The 15,736-nt window shown below is 43.5% G+C and overlaps 1 protein-coding gene across 5 annotated transcripts in view; it reads right to left on the reverse strand.

Moving 5' to 3' along the window:
- nrxn2a (neurexin 2a) overlaps positions 1–15,736 on the reverse strand; it is a 143,027-nt gene that overhangs the window by 84,380 nt on the left and 42,911 nt on the right. For 3 of the 5 annotated variants that reach the window (XM_015960739.3, XM_015960741.3, XM_015960737.3), the window contains 7 exons: positions 15,160–15,543; positions 13,834–14,037; positions 9,047–9,073; positions 3,971–4,090; positions 3,514–3,895; positions 857–1,047; positions 531–704 (listed from right to left, as the gene is read on the reverse strand). In XM_015960739.3, the coding sequence (XP_015816225.1) occupies positions 531–704; positions 857–1,047; positions 3,514–3,895; positions 3,971–4,090; positions 9,047–9,073; positions 13,834–14,037; positions 15,160–15,543 (1,482 nt within the window). The remainder of the gene's footprint in view (positions 1–530; positions 705–856; positions 1,048–3,513; positions 3,896–3,970; positions 4,091–9,046; positions 9,074–13,833; positions 14,038–15,159; positions 15,544–15,736) is intronic. The other 2 variants (XM_015960742.3, XM_015960738.3) reach the window with 1 other exon arrangement.

The raw sequence follows: 15,736 nt of genomic DNA on the forward strand, positions 1-15,736 counted from the left end.
TAAATCATGGTTCTTTAAAATGAGTCATGTTCAATATCGTCCCTCAGAACCATAATCAATGCATCTCTATGACCTGTTTCTTCACCTTGATGCTGTGTTTTCTTATGCAGCAGCCATGCCACTGGAAAAATATATCCCTTCAAGGAGATTTAAAAGTATACAAAGTAGAAAACAGTGCAGCTTTTCTTTGTTTGTGTAACGCTCCCTGGAGAGATGATCTGGCCTTATGAAACCTTTACACAACTCTTCAGACTGCTGAGAGTTTTCTCCATAGGACTCAACTAAAGTAGGCTGACAGCAGAATAATATCATGTTATTTAGATGTGAGCCAGCAAAATCTGAGTAAATCCACCGAATGTATTCTCTGGCCAATCACAGCAGGGAGTGTTTTTAGTACCATAGCAAATGGGATGTAATGAGCTTGGAGTGCACAGCCACCGGTTTCCCTGGTTTCATCACTATGCTTGTAATATAATGAAACCAGGTTACAGAAAAAAATTAACAGGTGTTTCTTTAATTTTTGACCTTACCTCCACAACCACCCTCCACATCCCCCACCTTGTGGAGAGCATCTGCCAGTAGGTCAGGAAGTCTTCCGTTCAAGTCCACAGATGCCAGGCAGCCCTTGTATCCTTCCCGGGAGGCGATTAACCTGGGCAGGCTGCTGTACATGCTCTTCCCAACACCCCCGATGTACAATTCTCCTGCAAGGTTCAAGGGTTGAACAGAGAAGCATTTAAATGCAAAGTAAAACTGTGGATGACCGATACACACACATACAAAACTTTTAACTCTTATCTGGGCAAAGCAGATGATGTCACTGACGATCCAGGAGTGTCACATGTGTACAGCTTACCTTTCAGATCCAGGTTGCGCGCTCCATTGGTATGCTGGGTGACGGTGCGGGAGTCAATCTTGAGTATGTGCACATTGTTACTGTCACGGGAGATCACCACATTGTGCCACTGGTTGTCGTTGAGGGGCTTGTCAGAGTTTCCCTTCATCAGTGAAGGTCCATTTCCCAAGTCAAAGACATAGTGAATGTACCTACAGAAGGACACGTCTCATCATCATCCTTCAGACCACATCGCATTCATAAACAGGCATTATGATGTCATCACAAGTTTCTAAAGTCTTCGGTAAGCTCATCCAAACCCCTGTACTCTGCAGTTTTAACAGTCTGTCACATGATAATCCCACAGCAGGAGCCCTAAATCACTAATGAGCACAGTCCCTTTTGACTTTCAACCAAACAATGTGAATTCAAGGCTGTCTAACTTTCACTTTATAGAACTTGCCCAGCCCAAATAAAATTCTGTAATAAAAAAACAACCCACCGTCAATGAAAAAGCTGCTACACTTCACACGTAACTCTGAGCATCCAGAAACTCAAGACAGAACCATTTGAATGTCTGTGTAGTCTGCTGCTGACTCCATGAACAAGGCCTCCTGCTGACTAATTGCTACTGGGAGAAAGTCTGTGTCTGGTGTGACAGTGGGAAGATACAATGTTGGCTCTGATTCTCTCTCTGTAACATAAACCTATCTACCATGAATAAATTATTCCGAACACATTTTACTTGCTGTTGCCCAAAATGCTTGCATATGTGTACAACTGTGGTTTTTGAACTTCTGTTTCCTCTTTCTGGTTGTCCCATTTAGACAAATCACTCTATAGACGCCAGGGGCCTCATTTATCAAGCTTGCTTACACACAAAACGGGGTCGGAAAACTGCGTAAGCTACTTTCCACGCAAATTTTGGGATTTATGAAAGAAATCTTAGCGGAAAAATGTGCGCAACTTTAAGTTGACTAAGGACCTGGCTTACGCACATGTTGGACATGGAGAGCACCTGCAGTGCTGCTGCTGAGAAGGATAACATTATGAAATCCTGCAGCATTATCACTTGTACTGCTTCGTTTTCACACAGAACAAGACCCCCCACACGCACACACGTGCAAGCACACACACATGCGCGCATACACTCACACACGCGCACGCACACACACACACAGCCTGAAGCGCAGAATATGGAATGCAGAATATCAGCAGGGGGACAGATTGAGACAGAATGTCATGCCTCTGTGACAGTGTGTGTGTCCTGTCACTGTGACCTGATTTATCATGCACCCTGGCTACTTGGACAGGGAAGATCTCTGTTTGGCTGACTGGTTGGCGCACGTGACTTTCACCTGGGAGTCTGGGGATCGAATCCCCTATGGACCATTCTTTTATATCCGCCACAGATCTCTCAGAAGAATTCACAACATTGACGGCTTCAGCAACGCTGTGCCACTCCGTGGATTTTCTCTTATTTGTTTAGCAAAAGTACTTCCTTTCATTTCTCCACCTCACCCACAGGTAGTACCTCAGTTTCTGCTTCTGTGAAATAGCGCTTCCTTGATCTGACTTGATCTACGGTCGCCATGTCATTGGCAGAGCGCTGCAACAGCCGACTTATGTTTATGCATGAGATCCACGAGGCACAATGCATTGACTATTTATGGCAGTAAGTGGGTGTAGTCAGGGCGGGATGTGACTAAAAAGCAGCTGAGAACCTTTCTCGTTAGTCTCTGATTTATGAAGCGGAGATTGCGTGCAGCTGTGCGCACTCCATGTTTGATAGATCACAAACCTGCTTGGCGTAAGTAAGTATATCTTGTTTGCTGAGCTTAAGTACGGTTTTAGTAAGGATTCGACACAATGTTTGATAAATGAGACCCCTGGTGTTTGTACAAGACAGCTAAAAATGAATTAATCACACAATAGGGGGAATTTAGCCAAGTTTAACCAAAACTCTATTGTGGATCCACTCATCATGACGAATTTGTGAACCGTGCTAGTGGATGTAACACCTCCTGAAATTCAACAAACAATAACTTTTCTGTTATATTATTCAGAATTTATATGAAACGTACTTTTAATAAATGAATTAGTATAAAAACAGTAACTGTATCACAACTACATTCAACAGAAACGTTAAAGCTGCTGCCAGAGGCTCATTAGCATAACTAGGAACATGTGAGACACAGGAACAATTGTTGATAGAAACTGAGCTTCAAGTGAGCAAAAACTTTAAGTTGTGCCTAAAATGTTCGAAACTCTGAGCAACAGAACAGTCTGGTAGTCACACATTAAAATTTCTGCACCTCTGAAGTATTTTAGGCAGAAGATATGACAAGTTAAAATAGCATTTCCATTCAGTCCAGAGGAGGAAATAGTCCCTTTTGTGAACCTTACTGTGTGCGCTCTGCACTCTGGAGCAATTTGAGGTAAATCTATAAATTATGTCGCACTTCCAGAGAAACTGGGTGAAAGGGAACCACAAATTCAGCTTTCTGGTGTAAATTAGTATGTTTAATAAAAAAATAGAATCAGTGCAGTCAAACTTTTAGCAGATATTTTTTTGAAATCTCAAATATTAGTGTGTGACACCAGTCCCCCATTGTTGTAACTGTGAGTTAGGGTCTATCTAATTGTTTCCTAGGCTGTAAGATGAACTGCATTCTTACCCTTTGACCAGCTCCACCACAATAAAGTCACTTCCATCTCCAGAGTTGTAAAGGACCAGGCCATCAGTGTTGGTTGTCTTAAACTGAAAGAACAGGTGCATGGAAGCATAGGCCTGCAAGGTGGAGAAGGCCAGATAGCTGGCTTGAGTCAGAAAGGTTACAGGGTTGGCAACGATGTGCCTCATGCCAAAGCGAGCATTTAGCTCGCAGTAGGAGATGTCTCCATTCTTGCACTGGTCCAGATAGAGCATCCCGTTGAAGGACAGTGCCTGCAGATGGCCGATGAAGTTGGAAGGCATCACTGAAATGAAGCGCCGCTCTGTCATGATCCCTGTCTCAATGTTGTTGAACTCTAGGCGGGTGTGGGCGCCTGACATGTGGCCTGTGGAGGAAACCATTCCTCTTAAACCCACTCACATGCATCAAAACCCGCATCTGCTCTTTCTCGCCGCCCTACCTTCCACTGTCACATTGTCTACAGACAACTGCAAGTTCTTCCCACGCCGTGTCACCTTCACTGTGTGCCACTCGTTGTCATTCAGCTTCTCGCCTACAAGAAGTATCTCCGGTCCCTTGCCTGAGAGAAGGAAGGCGTCAAGTGACAATCAGGTCTCATGAGCGAGGCATCTGTCCTCACAAGCTCAACTTCAGAAACACTCACAGGGTGAATATATTTACTCACGCATTCATCCTCAGACACTCAACCGCAAGTAATTGTCTTAGTACTTAAAAAGTAGTAGAAAGGCCAAAAAGCTGCAAACGTCTAGTGTTAAAGCAACACTAAAGGGTATTTTAAACTTTATGCTATTTCAAAAATAAGATTATTGAAGCAATAGTCAGTGATTATTGGGCTGTAAACTTCAGCAACTTCCCACTGGCCAGCACTCTGTGTCCAACACATTCTCACTCCCAGCGCGTCAAAAACAAACGCTTGGAAAGCCACCCTCCGCGTCAGACCCCTGACGCCAAGAGTGCCCTTTTTCGTCACTTACAGTATGTGCAAAAAGGGTTTTTTCCCTTTTCTGACTGCAGGTCCCAATGCAGCGTTAAACTGATGCGATGGGATGTCCGCTGACGCGGCACCAAACCAGCTCATTCAACCACACCTAAACCTTAACGTTTTACTATTTATAACCTTCCCCTCTCCCTCATCCTAACCTTAACCTACCTGAAACATTACTCTCATTGTGATCAAGTCTTTGTTTCCCATGCATTCTGACTGTGAATTTTCGTATTTGCTGCCCAAGGGGAATGCTAGAACATACCATCTGGCAAGGGGGAGGTTACAAATACCCTCTGCTTTTAACCTCCACCATGGTATTTGAAACCTCCCCCTCGTGTTGCCTCGGTCCAAACCTGACCAATGACGAGGCGGATCCCGCCGTTCACTTCATGGAGCCGGCTTTTAGAACGACCGACACATCACTAACGTGTTAGCTAGCAAGATGGTTAAGGTTAGGATGAGGGTGAGGGGAAGGTTAAATAACAAGAGGATAAGGTTAGGGTGAGGTACAATGAGCTTGTTTGGTGCCCTGGCTGCGGACATCCCATCGCGTCAGTTTTACGCTGCATTGGGATCTGCAGTCAGAAAAGGGAACAACCTCTTTTCATACATAAGTGACGAAAAAGGGCACATTTGGCGTCAGAGGTCTGATGCGGAGGGTGGCTGACCAAGCGTTTGTTTTTGACGCGCTGGGAGTGAGAATGTGTTGCTGTGTCCCTCTGCTGACCAGAAACTGCCCTTAGCAGTTTTGTGGTTCAGTTAGGTACACTAGTGGGAGGACTCTACTGGCTTTACAGCAATAGCTGTTTACTGTTTTGGCAGCTAATATAGCAGTTAGCTTTTTCAGTTCACTGACCGTCAATAAAAAGAACAAGAAGAATTTAGCTTTTAGTTGGCATCATGATGGAGTCTGGAAGTAAAAGTAAAACAGTAATGTCTTTGGAGGTGAAGCTAAAACCAGAACGGCTTACACTAGTTTGAGAGAGTAAAGGAGGCCACAAAATCACAGAGTGATGGTGACCTGGCTTTGTTGCTACTGAACTTGTAAGTAATAATATTTTTTGTCCAATAGTGTGGACCATTTAACTTCATGGCTTGCTTTAGTATGAACTGACTCGCGTTAGCTCATTGCTAGTGCTAGCTACAGCAGGCTGCTGCAGGGCTGTTTATGATAGTTGTAACTGCACTTTCAACCAGTAGGAGGGAGAAGCATTAAAGGTTGAATATGGAACACGAACACCAAAGCAACATCTAGAGTGTGGAGGTTGCAGTTGCAACAATAGGACAAGGTTTCCAGCCGTTGGGATTCCAGGTTCGCTACCGATGTGAACTGTTTTATTTGGTTCCATCTGCTCTAGACTTCACCTAAACTCACTCTGGTTTTAGATCTTTTATGGTCGCTCCTCTTCTGAGAAAGGTCACAACATCTTCTGGACTCAGAAGTAGCTGCTTGACTTGGGAGAGTCGGCCATTTTCCACAGTGCCAGCCTCGCTGTGCCGAGCAGACTGTTTGGCAACCCGCAATAGTGCCCTCTACTGGCTGGTACATGTAAACATAAACCCAGTGTTGTGCCATCAAAATAGACATTTGATTATTTAATTGTACCTTCATCCTGCACACCTATATTACCTTAACAAAAGCTTTACCAGCTCATGTGTTCAGAGCGGTCTGAGTGGTGCCTATTGAAGAACGGTGTCGGGTAACAGACGCCTCGCTCCGACACATATAGGCTATTAAAGTTTTAGAAATGTCTCCACTATCCCCTGCAGTTTTTACTGGCTTAAAAATAGGTCACAGTGCAGCGGCTTGCCACTGCAGCGCCGTCAACCCAGATCAGCGCATATGCAACAGGGCGACATGGCAGTTCAAAGGAGTTCTGACATCGCTTGGGAAACTAATTGGCCATGCCTAAGCTGACTTCGCCTTTAGGGGTTTGTCTGTCTAATTGAGCTCAGGGTGCAGGAGAATACAAGGGACACATAGAGGGCAATAAATGAAAAACATCAGCTGGCTTCCCAACACTACACTGTTTCATCCCCAGGGAAATAAAAACCGTGCCTGGAGATCTTGTCCGGGGATGCATATTAAGTGTTTCTACAGCATCGCACCGTCGTCCACCTGCTGAAAATTGGCCGTGTGCACCAGGTAGGTCGATAAAGTCCAATCCGGCTGCCTCTGCATTTGATGGATTTACTTGGATATTGAAAAACAAATTACATGCAGGAGTTGAATCCAGAGGAGAAGCAGGAATGTTTACTGACATGAAACCAGACGTATGGACGACAGATCAACAGCTAGTTAGTTAGTGGAGTGCTTCCCACACCAAAGGGGTTACATGTAATTTAAGGCAGACATTTTATAACCAAACAAGGAAAAACATGAGAGAAATCCTAAAACAACATATCTTTTCTTTCAATTTCAACATAGCAGACCAAATTTTAAACTTGTGACTGATAATTCTGCACACACATGCTTCATAGTTCCTCAACATGGCTATGGTTAGAGCTGTGATTACGCATTTAACAAAAACTACAGGATGAAAGTGTGACGTGTTCAGAAACAGCTGATGAGAAATGTTGGCCAAATGAACGACTTTCCCTTTATATGTGATCTGACTCGTCTGGTTGTTTCTATTCTGATGTCAGAATGATGGTCAGAATAAAAAAAAAACATTTTCTTTAACTGAGCTAATCTCAAACCCATAGGATTATTTTAAATAATAAACTATGATTATTTCTTATGTTTAAGTGAAAGACGTGATAAATCCACAGCTCTATTCAGGAATAATGATCCATCTGATGCAGCAGCAGGGGGTTAGAAAACGTAGGAATATGATATTTATTCTCCCAGACATGTGATTGTAAAAGCCTTTGAAATTTGGCTCCTTTTCAAAGTGCCTTTACTTCACAAGCTCGGCTAGCAGAGGCTCTGGTGTAAGCTGCACATGCGAGGAGTGTGTTTTGTCCAGTCTGATCCTCACTTAAAATCGAATTTGATTAATGCATTCAAACAAAGACAACTTCAAAGGCCCGGTGCAGCGATTCAGGTCAGCCTCCAGAGTGAGCCGAGACTCGGCTCTCACCGAGTTAGCAAAGCGTTTTGCTGTGATTCTGCAACACGCGACATCTCACTTTCTAAAGTACATTGTTGTGCTTTTACATGCGATCTAATCAGGAACGACGTTGTGTGATCGCCTCTTTACCCTGTGCAGCATTTCCTATCAGTCTCCTCTGATATCCCACTTGATATCATTAGATTGTTAATCATGTAATAATGTTTGAAAAGGGGTTGATCAAAATATTCTAACGAGATACGATGTGCAAAACCACAACTGCAGTGTTAGACCCTTTGCAAAAAAACACTGGTGTTATATTCAGTCGTTGCACTGCATCAAGACACCACCTTGTTTTTGCACGTTTCGTGTTCACATAAAAGTGCATGTCGGCGCACTGCCATCTGGTGGTGGAGATGAGCAAAACATCCACCTTTTAAACCAGTTTTTGCTCTAAAAATACAGCTGTAGAATTTCTTTGTCTGCAAAAAATATAGAAAAAGCTTAACACACCCACTCACACACACACACATGTGCACACTCTACTTACCTTTTAGAATATTTATATAAAAGAGATGGAAACAGGCTCCCAGCAGATTATCAGTTAACCTTTAGAGGTCGTCGTGTAATGAAATATCTGTTTGTAATTTGAACCAAATCTAGATTACCTGTCTCTTATAAGAAAAATTATCTGAAACCACCGTTCACTTGTTCCTGTTGTCTAGGGTATTGTTTGTCTTAGAAGAACCTATAAACAAAATCCTATATATCATGTCTGCAGGTTTCTGTTTAAATGTATGTTTGTCCAATTTGTTGCTTTAGACTTGTGGTCAAGATTTAATCTAAATGATGTTATTAAACAGATTAGTTAGAAAGGTGTGATAAACATGTGGTTGATGTTTACATTCAGATACTAATTATATCAACACACATATTGAAGTCGGCTAGAATAATTTAAATCTGTTTTAAACCCATTTCCTCGTTTATTCACACATTCTCTTTGCTAACCTCCTGATTACACCATTAAATGACATTTAAGGTTAATTCTGCTCTGTACCTGCCATAATTACTATTTCATTTAACTGAGTAACTGTCTCTGAAGAAAAACAGCTGCTGAATGAACCTGATTTAAACTCATTTATCAACAGTTAATTGGTAAATAAATTACAGACTAAACGACAGAACCGCAGCACACTGGTGTGTTACATTTAAATCTGTTTGATTAGGTTAATATGGCGCTGAAAGAGGAAGAAAAACCTGTTTTGATAGTTTTGTTTGGTGTTTTTTAGGCAAAAGCCTCTAGTTACGTTGAATGTTCTGTTCATAATCACATCAGAGACAGAAAACCGCAAACATGGAGAAAAGAGGAGTTCAACAAATGAATAAATCAGGTTTAGGTTTAGAGAAAAGCACATCGATCACACCACAGTGAATGTTCTAAATAATGGTACAGTAGATAATTATAGGAGACACTTACTGAGATTACAGTCTATCCTGATACAATCTGGTGAGAGAGAGAGTGAGATGGTGAGATTAAAAGAAAACAAAACAGCACAAAAAGAGGAGAATATTTCACATCCTTCAAGGTATATTCTGCAGACAGTTCAGTGCTTTTCAGAGCCCACCATCCGGGGACGGCCTCGAGAGTCTAAACCACCGCTTCCCACCCTGCAGAAGGACACAGCTCGCTGTGTGTGTGTGTGTCCGGGCTCCGCTGGAGGCAAAGTCAGGATCAATCACAAGTTTATCAACCATAAAAGTAAAAGGTGCACCAGCGTCGCCGTGTTTCCCACTGATGCCGGCTCCGCCATGCCGGCTCACGCTCAGCTTCAGCAGGATTTGATATTTTTCAGATTCGGTGACTGATATATTTACTGACATGTGCTTTGAGGTAATTCAGCAAACATCCACTGCTGTGAGGAAAGTCGTTTGAAGCAGAAAGCAAAACCAGAGAGGAGCTGCTTCTGAGCGTCTCATGATATTCAGCAGTCACCACGTACAGGATCAGATCTAACTAAAAACAGGTCAAACTGTGCAGAACCAGCACCAAATGACCTGCATCTTCTTAAGTCTGTTGATCTCAATGATTTAAGAATGTCTTTATTCAGTAGATTCTTGCTTTGAATCATCTCACATGTGATCCGAAGCACCGATGCTCAAATCCAGACTTGTTTTTGTGTTGCTGCACTGTAGGACTGATGCACCTTTTTTAAAGTTCAAACCTCTTCAGCTCAAAGAGAAAATTGCTTTTAGGCCTTCTTCTGCCGGCTTAGAGGCAATATGTATCTCTTGAGTGAAACGCAGAAGGAAAACGGTGGTTTCCACAAACCTGCAGCCACGGTTAAACTTACACCTCCAGAAATGGCTAAAGCACGACAACAGCTTTGCCAGAGATGTTTTACGTCTAAAATACTTAATTGTCTTACAAATTCATGAGAAGTTTTTTACTTAATGCCTCGAATTGCAGAACTGAGTTATATTCTGCTGTGCATGTGAGCACCAGTGCAAAGAGGACTGCACATGAAGACAATGGTGTAAGTCACGTGGCGGAGGAGTGCTCTCAAGCCGTCAACCATCACAGAGCAGTGGAAACAGACAGCCAGAGACCAGTGTGTGTGTGTGTGTGTGTGTGTGTGTGTGTGTGTGTGTGTGTGTGTGTGTGTGTGTGTGTGTGTGTGTGTGTGTGTGTGTGTGTGTGTGTGTGTGTGTGTGTGTGTGTGTGGCTCCACAACTGGCGCTCCCTGTTCAGTGAAGTGACCCTAAACTGGACAGGCCAGTAAATGTGAGGCGATGAGACTACAATGGAGCCGTGTACAGTGTGAGGCGTTTAAGTGGTGATATTTCAGCGTGGTGACGGATCAGGTCTCTGACTGCCCTCTCCTTGAACTGCAGACAAGCCATTGAAGGGCTGAAAGAGCAGAGACGGTCAGGTGGGACCCGACCCCAGGATGAACTGAGAGAGGAGAGAAAGAGACGGAGGTAAAGGAAGAAAAGATAGAATAAACGGGCACTCACACGGTGGTTTAAAAAGGCGCCACACCCCTCGGTTTGTTGCGTTGCGTTTTCTCTTTTAATTTATAATTCATACATGAATAATATTATTAAATACTAATATTTATGTGGTGGAATAAACTCACTTTTCTCAGAAATAAAAGCTTCACAAACACCAACACTTCCCTCTAAACATACACATCTGAGGGATTACAGCGTCTCCAGTTTACGTCAAAGTACTTTTGCTTGGGAGCTCTGATCTCTGGCACCTAATAGGACCACGTTACCATGGAAACACAATGAGACTTGTCCAATGTCAAAGCCGCCTTTCCTGCCTTCATGCTATGTGACTGTCACTTTAAAACAAGAGCAACAGATTAAAACCACTGTTTTGTTTTATAAAGGGTGGTGTGTATTCTGTTTATTCATGAAGCCTTTATGTAAACTCAGAGTTTAGTATCAACACAAATCATGTGAGCTACATCAAACTGGTTACTGCCAAGCATCGGTGTTTGTTGTTTTTCATTCTCTTCTAATGACACGGTCACTACCGCTGGCTACAGATGTATGCATGTAGGTCTACCGGAGCCGCTAATGCCAAGAAAGAAAGACTCCGGACTTAAGAGATGTTCTAATGAGTGTGTGTGTGTCTGTGTCTTTGTCTGCCTGCTCTGTCTTCTCGATCCCCAGTGAGTCGTGGAGGATGGCTGCTTATACTGAGCCAGGATTCTCTGGAGGTTTCTTCCTGTTAAAAGGGAGTTTTCCTCTCCACTGTCGCTGCATGCTTGCTTAGTAAGAGGATTGCTGTATAGTCACTGACACTAGTCAGTGACTTGATGCAATTTGCTGGGTTCCTTATATAGGAAACATTATTTTTGATTGGCTTAATGAACTGACCTGAATTGGAATGTTTATTATGTGAAGTGCCTTGAGACGACTCTTGTCGTGATTTGGCGCTATATAAATAAACTTGAATTGAATTGAATTTCAACCATAAAAGGCTAAAACATAATATAAAGCATAAGAGAAGTTGTTTTGCACAATTCTAAAATGCATTATAGTGATTATTTAACGATGAAATCTTTAGAATGACGCAAAGATCTTTACAAAACAGGCCCTGGGAAGCAAAGGGCCTGGTAACTCTCCCAATCAAATAGCCCCACCCCCTGAGAATTCTAACTGAGCCAATCAGCGCTGAGCAGCGTACGTCACACACCACAATGCTCAGGTTCTTATAAACAACAAAGATGGCGTCTGAAGCATAGTTCGCTGCGGCTCTTTCCTATGTTCTAAATGACTTGGACACGTTTTTAAAACCACTAAAAGGGCATTTACGCCGTCGCCAGACGCCATCTTTGACTACAGCTACAAAACTACAGCGCCGTGCGATACAGTCGGTATTTCCGCCTTTTATGAGGTTGGTTATTTTTGAGCTGGCTAGTCCCGCCCCTCATGATGCTCTCCGCCTCCGAGTATCCAGACTCGTCCTCTGTGTAGAATAGTCTGGCAGACCAGGCTCTCGTTGCCAGCCAGTGCTGAGTTACAAATGCCAGTGCAGACTCGATCCCACCGGCTCACCGATTGTAAACAAAAACTACATCCCTCTTTGGCTCTTTTACAAGGAGAAAAACAGACAACGCCCCCCAGCCGACTGAGAATCAAATCTGGTTCAATGTAACCTGCCCTCCAGCGAGATTGAGACATTAGACAGTTTTGAGATTATTTCACAGAATAATTCTCACATATTGTTCCTTTAATTATCTGTAGTGTTTAGTTTGGTCCCGTCACCTGCAGTACTGAGATCTTATAGGAGTGTTTAAGGAATCCTGTTGAGGGCCCGTTCTGGGCCCATCTGCACCTCTCCAGGTAAAGTAGAAAAAATGATTTATTTTCTCAATCTGCACGTCCAGTTTGCTCACAAACAGAGTTTTGGTGAGAAAAACACATTTAAGAAAACACTGCACCGCATAGTTCTGCAGCCTTGCAGAGAGAAGGCTGAAGGTTTGAATCCCAGCTACTGAGTGGTGCTATAACGTGTTCTCTACAAGGATGTGTGGGTTTTCTCCGAGAACTCCAATGACCAGCGTACGTAAGGTTGACTGGAAAGGTCTCGAGGTGGGTGTGGGTGTCTAAGCTGCTCTGTGTGTCTCTGTGATGGGCAGGATGTCTCTCACGTCTCACCCATGAGAACTGGAGATAGCCACCAGCTCCCTGTGACTCTGAGGAACAGCCCACGTGCATCAGATGCTGATCTGCAGACCCCTCCCCCTTGGACTACCATCTCAACAGAGCTACTATTAGCAGCGCCTCCTTGTGGTCAGAGATTCTTGAGCTTTTCCTGCAGAAAGTGTCTCAGGCTGCACAGGAAGTGCTACAACTACCCTCTGCAAATAACCACATACATATATTTACAAAACATCTCCTATGATATTTTTCAGATGAGTCTTGTTGTAGATAGCATCAACCTAACTCGCTGCTCTAACTAGCTGTCTGCTCATCTATTCTGTTTTTCGTCCAACTCAGGCCCTTCAAACGGGCTCTCCACAACAGGTAATGTATTCACGCTTTACAACTTTTCCACAAAGCCCATTTCAGAATCTGACCTGTTGCTTTAAATAGAATCAGCGGAGGACACAAAGAGGAAATCATTTTCCTGCCATAACAGCTCTAGCTGGGGGTTAGCTGGGCTATTACAGATTAGGAGACAGGAAGTCTTGTGTGAAGCAGACAGCTAGCTTACAGGTACAGAGGGATGATTTACATCTTGGTGTAAAATGAGCCTGAGTGAGGCCGGGGTGTGAATTGTAACAAAGAGCTCCGCTCAGAAATATGTCTACACATCATAAGTGACTGACTGGCTGTCGAATTATTTCTATAATAGAAATTATGGAGGAAAATACCAAGGGCGGACACCTTTGGTAAAGAGAAGAATGCCTTTGTGAGACTTCTTGCTCTGTTTAGAAAAGACTATACCTTTATTTTAATGTATTCATTATTTCTGGATTATATTAATTTATTTAATATGTATGTCTTGGAAAATGTGGAGCAATCTGCAGCCAAAAGCTGCCTGGTGTTCAAGAAACACCAAACAAATCTGATGCAATCAAATCATAAAATTGCAGCAAACAGGGGTGTGCGCTGATCTTTTTAGGCAGCCGTAGTGATTGTGCATGGAGGTGGTTATGGGAGAGCCTCTGATGAAACAGGTGCATTGATAAATCTGCCCACTTCCTAACTGGAATCATCTGCCCGTGTTTGCTGTTGCAGCTTTACCCAGGTTCACGGTTAGTTTGACCCGGCCGCCGTCCAGCTCCACGCGCAGGGTGTCGGCTGACTGCTGAGACGTGGTGGCCACCAGCAAACCAAAGGCCCTCTGGGACATGAAGCGCAGGGACACGTCCTCGGCCTCCGTGTGCAGCGTCGCCGGCAGCATCACCTTCAGATACATGCTGCCATCGTAGCTCACTGCTGTGGCCTCTGTGGGGTTTTAGCGACAATCATCACAAAGCACATTAAATCAGAAGCAATAAATAATATTAATCAACAAAAGCCTGTATTCTCCTTTGAGGTGAGCTTTGGTGCAGAAAAATCATCCTTTTTGATTGCAGTTTTCATCCGTCGCACCAGATGGCAGAAAAAGCCCGGAGCACACAAGGACGGTGGCGGGACTGCAGCAGCAATTACATTTCAAAAGGATTTATTCCCATCTCGCTGCAATTCAAGAGGGATTTTAATGCATCCGTCACACTATTAGCGGCCAGTGGATCTGCGTAATTTGGCCTCCGTGTGAAAAAAAACATCTGCATGGAAAATGCTAAGTGATTTGGGCCAAATGACTCTGCTGAAGCATCACTGCATCTTTAATGAAACACGCATAGAGCTGGCAACCTCACAATACTGACGATTCATTAATGAGTCACTCTGCTGTAGGAAAACACTGTAATTTACTTTAGAGTGGTTTAACCCTTTGATGCATAGGACAGGACTCAGAATTGTTATTTATTTTATTTTTTTGCTATTTAAGCACAGCTGTTGAAGACTTTATTGCATTTGAGCCCCTCCATTTGGACTTCAGTAAGCCAAGCCAACATATTTCATGTTCAGAACGCACGCTGTCCACTGAGGTGTACATGTAATAAATTATTTGTAAATGATTAAAAGTTACAAAAAATGTTTGTTGAAATTGGTTTCATTCACACCTAAAGATGAATGAAAAAAATTGTAAAAAAAAAAAACCCACTGTTGAAGATGTCATAATTCATGCATTAAAGGGTTTACATGGAGAAAAAAAACAGTGCTGTCAATTCCTCTAGGCTGCTTTGGAGAAGTAAAATATTATTTTGAGGTAAGAGTCTGGATCTCATTTAAATGCATATGAGAAAATAAAGCATGATCCTTCTCCACTCGCAAATAGAATCATTATTGTTTGGAGCCTGTGAGTATTAAGTCAGATGATGAATTTTCCCTGTACCTACATTATTTTTATCTGAAAAGTCACTTTTAACACCTCACCTAATAAATAAAATACCACCCAAAGTGTGTTAAAAGCTTCTCTGCAGCGTTTGAAAGCCCGCTGCCCTCGCTGGCAGAGACTCTTACCCTTCTCACAGCTGGGACCGACGTAGCCGCTGCTGCTGCAGTCACAGATGTGCCGGTTCCAGCCCTCTCTGCAGTGCCCCGCGTTGGCGCATGTGTCCCGGGTGCACCTGGTGTGAGTCTCCCTGGTGCACAAACTGCTGACACCTGTGGCGCTTTGGATCTCTGCCAGTCTCCAAAGGTTCCGGCTCTGCCCGTCAATAAACAGGTCTCTCACACAGCCCACAAAGCCGAGGCCCAGGGAAGCCGTCCACACCTCCGGGGGGAGGATGAGGGCTTGGCGATCTTCTGGTAGACCTCCCAGATACATGTCTCCGTCTAGGTCAAGGATCTCACTGCCTTCGTTTGCAGTGAAGGGGGTGCTCTGGCTGTTGACAGAGATAAAGCCTGTGGGGCAGACATCAGCATCTCAAGGTCTTTGCTGCAGAGAAACAGGTGTGTGTGTGTGTGTGTGTGTGTGTGTGTGTGTGTGTGTGTGTGTGTGTGTGTGTGTGTGTTGCACTAATACCTATTTGCTTGTGTTCACATTAATATGCTGTTCCACTAAAATCCTGTGAGTTAACATTTGGAACAAAAGCAA

This window comes from Nothobranchius furzeri, chromosome 10, assembly GCF_043380555.1.
Source record: "Nothobranchius furzeri strain GRZ-AD chromosome 10, NfurGRZ-RIMD1, whole genome shotgun sequence".
NCBI lineage: Eukaryota > Metazoa > Chordata > Actinopteri > Cyprinodontiformes > Nothobranchiidae > Nothobranchius > Nothobranchius furzeri.